The following is a 12,808-nucleotide window of genomic DNA, read 5'->3' on the forward strand; positions in this document are numbered from 1 at the left end:
GTTGATCATGTTTAGTGTTCACACAGTGTAGTTGATCATGTTTAGTGTTCACACAGTGTAGTTGATCATGTTTAGTGTTCACACACAGTGTAGTTGACAAGGTTTAGTGTTCACACAGTGTGGTTGATCATGTTTAGTGTTTACAAAGCATTTGCTCATGTTTAGTGTTCACACAGTGTGGTTGATCATGTTTTGTGTTCACACAGTGTAGTTGATCATGTTTAGTGTCCACACAGTGTAATTGATCTACAGTAGTTTAGTGTTCACATAGTGTATTTGCTCATGTTTAGTGTTCACACAGTGTACTTGCTCATGTTTAATGTTCACACAGTGTGGTTGGTCATGTTTAGTGTTCACACAGTGTATTTGCTCATGGTTAGTTTTCACAGAAAAATTTCCCATACTCAGTAGTTTCACACATTCAGTTGTCACACATCTGCTGCTCATGTTCAGTGTTTACACTCACACATTGCATTCAGTGTTCACACAGTAATTGCTCAGTGTTAATGTTTAATTAATCATGCTCACTTGCCATTACTATGGCTCATGTGCATTTATTGCTACACACCTGCAAACAGTACTGTAGTTGCTTGTGGTCAGAGGTCACAAACAGTTCAATTGTTTGTGGTCAGAGGTCAAAAAATATATTTACAGTTCATACTTTGCTCATGTCAAGTGACTACACAATTTGTACTCCACTTTTTAATATCCTAATTAAATTATTTTACTGTAGTTACTGCAGTACCAACATTTTGTTTACTCTTTAATCTGTTTATGCAAATTGTTTGTAAGCATTTTTTGTTGCATTAATAATAATAATAATAATAATAATAACTGGTACTTGATATAGCGCATTATGCTGAAAGCCTCAATGCGCTTTACAAAGACAGAAAATTTTGAAAAATTACAAATTAAAAAGGTGGGTTTTGAGGAGAGATTTGAAGACACTGGTGGAAGTAGCCTGACGGATTTCAATAGGCAACGCATTCCATAGAGAAACGGATGCCGAAGAAAATGAACGATTTCCATTAATACGCACTGTTTCAACAAACATATTGCAGTAAACAAATCTAGTTACTACTGCAGTAACTGCAGTATAATGATTTGTAATAGATTTACTATATTTAGTTTATACAGGTTTTCATTTAAAACATGTAGTACAAACAGACTAGACATTTGCATTCAATTTATACATTTATATTTATTAACATTTTTTCTCACACTCTCACTTGTTGAGTTGAATAATATATAACTTTACAATTTGTTGTTTTTATTTCAAAGAAATCAATAATAGTCTTTTCACAATTCTCTTTGAGAAGTTTTTTACAAAAATATCAATTAAGCACATGTTGATAGACAAAATGCTAGCACCAATTAAAACAAAACGTTGATTGTATCTCCACGGAAGACAAAGGAAAACGATGAAACTATCAAAGTAAGAAATTATGGTCTTGTAAAAGATTGCGTTTGCCCGATACAAAAAAATTAAATCGTTTTGAAGTACTGAAGAAATTTGAGAAAGCATGATTCTATGAAGAAACTGGCGGTACTATGACAACGTCTCCGCCTGTTGTCGGCCTCCAGATCAAAGTTTGTGCATTGTTTGCGTTTGGCGCTCGTAGAGATTCTGGCGGTGCTACTTCGTTTTGCCACGATTCTAATACAACGGGTTGTTCTTGTATCTTCGGCTCTAGTAGCCGGGCACGTTTTCCAAGCGGTTGTGTACCGTCCACAGCTATATTTATTTGCATCCTCCATTTTACAGTTCGGAGCACAAATTTTTGTCCGGTCGTTTGATTGACGGCTACTAGCCAGACGGTAAAACTTTGATCGCGTGCTAGACGAGTAAGTTTAACTTGATGGCTATTTCGTACTGGTATATCCCAGGTAATTGACGGGTGAAAATTGTCATTCATTCTAAGGTTTAAATTTGTCCAACAATTTGTCGGTCCAGATGCAGTGGCAACCTCGGTTGTGCACCCGTACCAGGGATAATGTTTTCCATCTGAATCACTGACAAATCTTTGTTGACCTGTTTTAAGTGCTGGTATTTCCCAACTTGATCTAGAAGAAGAAAAAGTACAATAAGTCGTGGAAAATGGTAATAATTTTTAAAAGAGTGAGTCTTGACATTTTCTATTTTATCTGTTTATGGGATATTTCTGTAGTCTTTTGTCTTCATACATAGCAATTATATTGATTGTTAATTGCATTTTGTGTGAAACAACTGATTTTAATAAAAGTATGGAATGCTTTCCCAAAAGCGGACAATCTTATGTGGCCCACATAATATGATGTTCAGGAAAATTTAGTTTTCACAATACATGTTAGGCCTTATTGTACATATTAACAAATAATAGGTCTATTAAATCTAGGTTTAAGGAAATGTTTGCATTCAGGAAATTAATTTTAAACCTTAAGAAAAATGTAGATTTTAGGAAGTTTTTGGTGTTCAGTATGGAGAGTTATATATTATATTTTCAAAATGCACTGTTATTAATTATACATTAAGTTATATACAGTTTCATTGTGTATGCTATTAAACAAGAAAGAGACACATTTGGTCCAAGAAGAAGAAACTCCAGAAATATTGGATAAAGTACTTTAGTGGAACTTGTGCTCATGTGTGGTATAAAGGAAAAGAATTGAAAGGTAAGTTTTGTTAGATTGAGGTAAACATTTAATAATTCATTTATAATGCAATTGTAGAATTATATTTAGGACACTTGATAAAATATTTCACCTGATTCTCTATATTATTATTATTATTATTCTTTATTTGGTCCAATATAAAAAATACTGTAACTCCACTTATGTCCAGTATCATAGGGATACAGTGTGACATACAGTTTGTATCACATGTGACGTCTGTATCATAATATTTAGGTGTCATATGTGCCACTGTATTATAGAATTTACCCATGATACTGGTCAAATGATACTATGGAGAACCTGAGTTATATATTTTACATCTTAATTAATACCCAGTCACTGCTAGCATACATCACTATTTGTCCAGTAACCACAATGCATTCAAAACATATGGTAACTACTAACAGTGTATTGTAGAAAGGAATTGGATGTTTCGCAGTTCAAAACATAGTGATTAGTTTATGAGGATGGTTAATTTTTCAATTAGAGGATGTCGTCAAGATTCTTTGACGTAGTTTGAAGTTTTTGAACAGTTTGTGCGTTGATGTTTGCCCTGATTCAATGAGTTTCCTGAAAAATGATATCAGCTGAAATTTGAGTGATGGCCATCGTGGTTTTTTTATATTATGTACAGTAATATTGTCGTTATAACTTTAAAAATAGATATGTGGGTGATATGATTGGTATAGGGAGCTTTATGCCTGTAATTAATTTAACAATTGCAAACGCGTTCGTAACGCGTTTGAAGCTTTTGAATAGTTTGTGCGCTGATGTTTGCCCTGCTTCAACGAGTTTCCTGAAATTGCAATTTTTTGGTTCGTAATTTACTACTGTAGACTAAAGTTAAGAGCGTTTATTTTTCTATTGAAAATAAAACATGTTGTTTTCTCATAAAACTAAAACATATAAAAGCAAATACAAAAATAAAACCGATCTTTGTTCTTAATGGCACACATTGTAAGAATAATTCTTTGTTCGTGATGTCATGTAAATACATATTCAACAGTTTACCATCTTAAGGGACCATGCCAAAAAGGGGTCAAAACTATTCTCTGCAGTTACTGCAGTAACTATACATTTTGTTTACTCTTTAAGTCTGTTAATATTTATCGAGCGGTTTGTTGGAGAATCATACACATGGTTTACTGCAGTAACTGCCTCAACAGTGAAACAAATTAAATCATATGTTATTGCAGCAAACATGTAGTTACTGCAGTAACTGTAGTGGATTAATTTTGACACGATACCGAAATCTGATCATTTTCATTCTAAACGTTGAAAAAATGTTGAACATCAGAATGGAGACGTTTGCTTTCTAAAAAATAATTTAATTTTGCGAAAGACCACTGCGAAATACTGCGACAAAAATGGGTGTATATTATATCCTTGGTAAAAAATATTCAACATCCGCGGTGGATGTAATTGTTATCTCGGATGTACATCCTTGACGTAGGAAATGAATTAATACATCACCGAGATGATTATTGAGCCTCTACAAGAAATGACGTCATATCTCGTTTAACTCGCTGGTGTTTAATCTCGGGTACAGGAAATGGTAGGCTCTGGATAAATTCGATTGTCACAGTAGGAAATTGGTGACAATAAAAGTTACCTCTTACTTATAGTCGCGACAAATATGAGATAAGTGAGATATCCGTGTGACGAATAAGATACCCGAATTTAAATGAAGTTCTCTTTTATTTTTAAAGTTAACCTTTAGCGTTCTTAACTTAGATTCCATGTCATTATTACTTATGATCTATTTTTAACTTTAAATTTTTAATCGAATTTCCTTAAGCTCTGTCTACACTATCAAACTAGTTTGACAGAAAAACGTGTGATGTGGCCAAATATGGTGGTGATATGCTCAAATATGGTAGCGATATGACATCATGTCCATATGTGGGCACATCACATTTTTTTGTCGCATAAAATTTGATAGTGTAGACAGAGCTTACAACAGGGTTTCTAAGGCTTGATTCCTTCTAGGACGTAAAGCAACGCAAGCGAGTTGACCAATCACACCCGACTGTTCGAATAATCCATCGCTTGTGATTGGTCAAATCACTTTGCGTTGCGTTCTAGTGGGAACTCAACATACGTGCTAAGTGTATAATCTACAGGATTTTTTTTATCCGAATTAGTAATTTGTTTTCACCGGAATAGCATTAGCACACGGAAAAGAATCGATGTTAGACCTATCCGAGGCGCCACGGAAAGCATGCAAAGGTTACCGGCATCTGATTGGTTAAATGTTTCGAAGTTTTCTTCAACACACTCAGATGATAAAGATGATGATAGAATTTAAACGGAAAAGACTGCGGAACTCATCTTAGTCATACAAGATTTGATTAGCATCTTTGTTTTGATCAAACGAATTTATATTTAACGTAATTACCGAAATTGTCTCTCTTTTATCTCTGGTAAAATAAAAATTGAGATACACGCAACCCATTGAAGTGCTTGTTTCGTCGACTACGGTGCTTCACTTATTCGACTGCGCCGTTTAATCGGCTGTGACACTTATTCGACTGCGACACTTATTCGACTGCGGCGTTTAATCGGCTGCGACGCTTATTAAACTGCGGCACTTATTCGACTGCGGCGTTTAATCGGCTGCGACGCTTATTCCACTGCGGCACTTATTCGACTGCGGCGTTTTAATAGGCTGCGATGATCATGCTGCACGCACTTATTCTACTTTGGCGCTTTTTTGTACGCAGAACTTATTCATTTGTGACGTAATATAACGCTTATGTATTAGTTCCCAAGCTCGAGCTTCTAATTTAAAAAAAGGCTACAACGGCACAATAATGTATGTTTAGTCCGCGCTAACAAAACCAAATTATAGGCCTAACTTGTGTAGCCCCCTATTATAACCTTATTGATAGTGTTTTGCATTATTTCGTCAATGACCCACTAAAGCACGCGTGTAACGATTTGTTAACAATAGTGGTTATCATCATGAACATTCTATAAATCCGAAACACTTAAAATTGTAGATTATATATAGGCCTAGATAATTTTCGCTTTTGTTTTGGGTTCCTATGCGATGCGAGTTGTTGTTAGGAATGACAAGATATATATTTCCGTTTGACCTTTTTAATCACATAAACCACACTATTGTTGGCTAAAGAACAAAATCAAAACATTGTTACTCCATTTTGAATAAAAAATGGATTCAAATTACTACATCTGTAACGCGGGATAAACAACACAACGTGTTGCGCTGGCAACTTTTTACTTAAGTCAAGATACTATGGTTAAATAGTGCTTAAGTGAAAACTTAATAATTAATCTTATGGAATTGATATCGTCATATAAAATTTAAAGAAAAAAAAATTTAAGTAAAATCGCTGACAACTTAAGATGATTTTGTAGCTAAGCATTTGTTATAAGTCTGACCTTTGATCCTCAAAATGAGTTAAGTCTCCAATTATCGAGACCTTGTGAAATTACTAATTCCCGCTATATTATTTCCTTCTCTATAAACTCTTGTCCTCCATTTAAAAATTATTATAAATTATTTGAGTTATGTCGGAACAAAAGGGCATTGTTCTTATTCGAAAATATTCACACAATTGATTAAAAGTGTACTACAGGTTATTAATACATCACGACATAATAAACAATTGCTATACATAACCAAACAGGTAAAGCAAATTATAACAAGCGATTTAAGTACATCGTATGCTTAACTCAACACGTACAAAGTGTCGTGTTATTTTACTCGATTTGGAGTACAAATACGGTTCCATAATAGGGTCGAATGATTAAGTGACCCGTATGTCGTCTCCTCAATACTTTAATAATCTTAATGCGATTAGTAACCACAATGGGTGATTGAAAATTTAACGAAATATTTGTTGTGTCATGCATTGTTATTATTTCAAACAATAATGGGAAACATCCTGTACTGTACGAAAATAATTCTGGTATGGGAATGTTAATGCCGTCGTATGTATTAGACGCAGTACAATATTTACGTCATACAGGCCTTATTTAGACAGTTACGTTACGTCATATTAAGAGTAGTAATGTACTGTATATAACACAATGTACAAGTAGTAATGTACAGTTTGTAACACTATTCGTTACGTTACGTCATGTATTAACAATATGCGTTACCGTTACGTCGTGTATGAGCACTATACGTTACGCTACGTACAAGCAGTAGGCCCCCTAATGTACGTAATGCAGTATATGTTACGTCATTTACAAGCAATATGTAACATCACAATGTAGTATATTTAATAGGATGTACCGTATTCAATACAGTAGGCCTACGCATTACGTAACAACATTACCAACATACGTTATTATAATATACGGTTTACAGTAATTCATTATTTGTCATAATGTAGTTACATTTTGTTTCATTATGTTCAACAATAGCAATATATTATGTATGATGTAAACAGGTCTCTTTTATTTTCTTTCCTCTGATTAGGGACCACTTTACTTTCGTATATCGACATATACAGTACCCAAAAAATCGACGAGAGGCTACCCAGTCTTCCTTTGAGGAGTGAGTGACGGACTTGTTACTGGCGGTATGTTTGGTATTTATATAATGTTCCATTCGCACATGTTGATTCGTAACATGACAAATATAATACTCGAATGATTGATGTTCACTTCCCTAGCAACGAAATGATTGATACCGTTGCTATAGAATACAACTCCACTACATTTACAACTAGGAATGTCTTCCCAGGCTCGTATTATAAAATCCTTTTTTGACGATTTCGGCCTCTAACAAATTCTTAATCGTTCCTTTGTCCGTAGGCTACAATACATATTCACACTTAGCAAACATGAAAGGGGGCCTCCCGTGACAAACTGACACTGTACCGTATAATATCAATCTCTAGTATTAATACACTTTTTTTTAATAATTTTTTTCGTGATTTACCAACCGCTTTTTTATTAACTTATAGGCCTACATTTTGAATGTACAGTTTTACATATTGTAAGCCTATGTAATGTACTGTTTGACCAGGGTAAAATCTACTGTGCCAAATCACCAATACTGTAGGCATACTCTCCGAAAACCAGAATTTTCCACAAGGTGCCAAATTCCATTAACAACAAATTCGGAATATCGCAATAAACCATTATTATTAGGCCAGCCCAAGGGTGAAATGTATTGGAAGAGTTGATATGTATGATGATGTATATCAAATATGAAATATATCACCAACTTAACCCAATCTTTTACTTAATAAAATGCATTTATTTTACGAATTACTCATCATAATGACATATTAAATGTTAACCTTTGGACAGCAGGCAGTTACGTAGGCCCAGTGGGCGTAATGGCTATGTATGAGCGCTCACTGGCTAAACCCAGGGGCCCCAGAGCTTAATGGGGGCCCCTGAGCAGTGCCCAGAGGAAAAAACGGGCATTAAAATATTTCGAAAAAGGCTTAAAAAAATGCCCGATGTCTCCAGCGTCGGAGGACTACTTAGGGTTCCTAACCAGGGGCCTCGGGCCATTGAGTAGGCCTAACAGTACTTTGTATTACAACTATTATCAAGACCTACACTTGTTCGTCGTCGAGTACGTGAAGATAACAACTTTTCTTGTATAGCTTAATTGCGTTATGTGATATATTTTTAAAGCACCGAGTCATACTTAAGATCATTTAACGGCTCCACATTTATTATTAACGCTTGGATGCTTCATCATTTTTAATAACTAATAAATTTTAATGGCAACCAGCAACGATTTGCGGAAGTAACAATAATAATAGTAATTTCTATATGCTTAATTTCTATAAAATGTTTGTTGTTTTGCAGTTATTCCTTCACTGAAAGTATTTTAGCCATTTCGTAGTTTAAATATGCGTAACATCAGACAGATATTATATAATTTTATATTGAAAAATATATGCATTATAATAGGCCTAAATGTATATGTATAGTAACATGATGTATAGTAACATGCTTATGTTATGTTGTATTATAGGTTTGCTTTAATGTACATGATGGTGTCCAATGTGGTAAAGCAGAAAACAAATAGTTATGTTAACAATTATTTAGTATTGTACACGATGGTCATGTTTTACTTGTAGTTAAATTTATCGTGAGGTAACTCTTAGTTCGGAACTACTGTAGCAATTAATATTTATTATGTAAAAACAAAATGTTATTTTAGAAATAAGTGATAGAAATAATGTTTAAATACTTACGTTCCTAAGTGTCCATATGTAATGGTAAAGTCCATATTACTGCAGCCTTGCACCCAGCCTATCTGCCATGTATCGTTACCACTTATTGGTGGAAAACGCACTTTGGCAGACGCTCGAAAGTGTGGTGTCTGGTATTTGAGTACAGTATATGAAGATTCTATTAAAGACGTCGGGTGAGAGTCTATACGAGCTTGAAGATCATATACTTTGATGTCACCTTCTAGGCCCAAGTTCTTCTGCCTCTTGGGTAGTATGCACCCCATCGGTACTGGGTTGCAGTGCAGATTAGAGTTCTGAACCTCACTGGAGTTACTGTGACACGGCACTGGATATATCGAGAGAGTAAAAAAGAACAAATGTTTGTGGAGTTTGTTACAAAATCCGAGATTTTAAGATTTAAAAACGACACGACGAGACAACTGGTCGACTGAGTACTCAACAAGTTTCTGAAAGGATGCGATGATAGTACAGAAAGACCAGAACAGCCGGGGCTACCTCTAACGGAAGCTGTGTCTGATGTCATTTCCACCATTTGCCATTCAGCCCAGTGGCTCACGTATTAGGGAACATAGTGTAGAATACATTCAAGATACAGATCGTGTAAAAAAACTGAATAAACTCCAAAATAAAGCAGTTTTTTTCTTTACCACTCCATGTGAATACGTGGTGACTACCACCACCACAATACAAACAGTCACTGAGTCAGTTTGCTAAGTACAGTTAAGTACATTTCCATTTCAATGGAGATTTAGCGAAGCGTATACTTGCTCAAGAAACGTAGTTAGCAAAGTTAACAAAAGAAATTATATCTGATTTTGTATTGAATAGGTACGACACTGTATGCCTCAAAAGTTCGTAACAATAGACCGTGGGTGAGGCGTTTAAAAACACCATTTTTTAACCCCAACTTTGTAATAAACGAGGCTGTTTTCCGCTAAAGCTCCACATCATTATCAGGAAGTAACGGTTTAATTACAGTTTTATATACTACTAGTGTTAATATGAATGATTTCTACATATTTTCGGTTTCTGATTCATACTCATTCATCTAGGCCTACTACTACGAAAAGTAAAAAAATGGGTTCATTGGTGGTGGTGACAGGAATGCCTTTGTCTAACTTTACTAAGTTCGTAATTCACACCGTTAAATTCACATTAATCCGAATTAAAACAGGAAGGATTTTTAGGAACTAAACAATATTTTTGTTCTCTTTTGTGGGAATTTAACAATATTCATAAGGGTTCTACGTCATTGTTTAGTTGTTGTTGTTATTGTTGTTGTTTTTATTGTTATATTATGGAATATTAATAATTTGTATTTTATCACTAATGAATAATAACCGGTAGGAAGAATAGGATAAATCCCACACAGATATTCGGCACTGACTCCAAAACAGTCAGCCTTAAACAAAGTGTAAATATTAGATACAAAGACAATAATATATATATACCGTACCAAATAAAATTATATACGTTATCGTGAAATTGATCTGCAGATCACGCAAAAATAGAAATAATAATAAACATTAATAAATAAATAAATTAGGCTACAACATTAAAAATATACGTTTATTAATCGTGAAATTGTTTTATCTGCAGACTAATATTAACTGTATTCATTTATGTTTAATAATGACATACAATATTTATGATCATCTCACTCGAAACTATAAATAATAATAAACATTGATTAATAAATTGGTTTTCGCTTGTTTTTCAGGATAATAATAGATACTTATGATTTGATTCATTTTCACTACAATTCCGCCAGTTGATAAAATTAAGACAAGTTTTACCCGAAATCGAAAAAAAAAGTTTACGAAGAGGGCGATATGCCGAATAGAATTGTAACGTGACTTAGACTTACGGTTTAATATCTTTAATATGTCCATATATGGACATGATAATGTCATATCACTACCATATTCAGGTACATCACACTTTTTTGTTAGACTAGTCTAGGCCTAGGCGACTATTAAGTATTAAATCATCAATGTTCAACATAAAAATACAGAATCTATATTTAATCTGATTCTCACCTTTTTTGCAGTCGCCCAATTGTTTGTAGGGTGTTGCATCGTAACCTTCATTATTAATATAAGATGTTTTGGAATACATTTAAGCTTTTTATTATATTATTTTGTGGACATTTATAGTTGTACAGCTTACCCTCCAGGGTTTGTTTGGGTTCTGTCTAACTGTCGCCATGCACAAAAATAATATAGTTGCTACGTATTAGTGTTGCTATAACGCGCAGTTGTTATGTACGCACGGCGCATAAGAAATGACGTCATTAAATTGTAGAGACGCGTTTTTTTTAGATTTCGGCACAAATTAAATGGTTGTGTTTTTTCTGTTTTTGGTGGGTTTTTTTTTTTGCATTTTTAATGAGGTGTAAATTACAATATTGGTTTTGACAAAATTCTGTAAAATGAATAATAGTAGCAATTTCATTCACCCGCAAAACTAGCTCTAGAGGAAGACAACAAGTAAAAGACCAGATCAAGAAAATATTGACAAAAATGACACGGGATGACGGAACAGCACTAAATTACACTGGCTCATACGTTTAGACACACCCGGTCCACGACAGGAATACATGGCACAAAATAGTAGATCGCGATATCTCATTTCATTTATTTATTCGACATCATGTCCTGGGACCCCAAAAGCAACAGAGTCACCATGACATGATATGCCATACAATTACAAATCAATATAGGCCTACAGTTCAAAATACATTAACAAATTTAAAAACAAGAAAAACTGGTAAAAGAAAAAGAAAGCACACGGGGTAGAATTAGGAATCAGTAAAATGTTGTTTTAACTGCCTGAGGAAAACAGAAAGAGAAGAAAGGACAAACGAGTCTTTGAGAGAGGAAGGAAGAGCAAAGACCAAAGAACAGGGAAACGATGGATAGGCGAATATTTGTAAGTTTGTACGAGCATAAAGTAAGGGAGAGAGTCAGGATAACGAGAATGAAGCGTATTGATATAAATGTTAAGTCTGTTTGACTTACCTGTTTCGTTTTGTCCGTCATCCTTTCGTTTGGGTCCGATGATGCTTGATATGCTTCGCAATTTACCGCTGATTTTTCTACCAAAATCACTGGTCATCACCACCAACGAACATTTTCTTACCCCTACCATCCTTGAGCTGTCTACAAAAGCAACGATCATTATTTTATACACTATCTTCAGTTCAGATTTTTATAACTGATATGGGGTGGAAATACCATTCTAAATGCATAGTCTAATCTTTTGGAATGATGTTGATGTTTCTATTATAATATACGAAATTCTTTATTGGTAAAGATGTATTGTCCTCCAAAAACATGAAAAATGGAGATTAATTAAATACTTTTACTTGTTTTTAATTTTTTGTTTCATCTTGTACCTTTAAAACCTTATTTAATGTTTTTTTCTTTGTGATTATTTTTTTTCCCAAAGGGTCTTACGACTACAGACACTTACGTGTCTCTGTAAGATCCCTGTAACAGTGTAAATATTTTTATGGCTGAATAATGTTGGAAAAAGGTTATTTTGTAATAAAGTTAATCACTTCCGTCAAAAAAAAAAAAAAACCCCATTTTTTCCGATCCAATTTGTTGTCAAAGTGAAAAACTACTATGTGGCATTACAATTAAAATTTTTAAGAATTATTTTTTCAGGGGACAAATATTTTCAAAAGTATATATATATTTTATTATTATCGTTTTTATTCTTGTTGCCATAATGTTTTTAATTGTTACCATCTTTTAATTTGTTTCTTTTTAAGGTGACAAGACCTTGTGCGAGCTTTGCTCTTTTTTGTCATCCTTTCCATTTTAAATTAAATGTTGTTATATTCTAAAAAGAGAAATTAAAATATAAAAACTGAAACCGAAGGCTGTCACTGTTTTGATTTGAATTTAAAGGTATGTAGTTCCATTTTAGTTTTCTACATCAATGCACAATTCTTT

General features: G+C 33.9%; 1 protein-coding gene across 2 annotated transcripts; it reads right to left on the reverse strand.

Annotated features, from left to right (window-relative positions):
- Positions 1-1,181: 1,181 nt before the first annotated feature.
- LOC144837407 (protein FAM78B-like) lies at positions 1,182-11,996 on the reverse strand. Of its 2 annotated transcripts, none has more exons than XM_078692481.1 (3): positions 11,867-11,996; positions 8,847-9,171; positions 1,182-2,064 (listed from the first exon to the last, which is right to left on the reverse strand). In XM_078692481.1, the coding sequence occupies exons 1-3, from the start codon at positions 11,994-11,996 to the stop codon at positions 1,530-1,532; spliced, it is 990 nt and encodes a 329-aa protein (XP_078548607.1). In that variant the 3' UTR covers positions 1,182-1,529. The 2 variants fall into 2 exon arrangements, with proteins under 2 accessions (XP_078548607.1, XP_078548609.1); XM_078692483.1 differs by lacking the exon at positions 11,867-11,996 and adding an exon at positions 10,886-11,027.
- Between the last annotated feature and the right edge of the window lie 812 nt (positions 11,997-12,808).

This window comes from Antedon bifida, chromosome 3, assembly GCF_963402885.1.
Source record: "Antedon bifida chromosome 3, ecAntBifi1.1, whole genome shotgun sequence".
NCBI classification, from domain to species: domain Eukaryota; kingdom Metazoa; phylum Echinodermata; class Crinoidea; order Comatulida; family Antedonidae; genus Antedon; species Antedon bifida.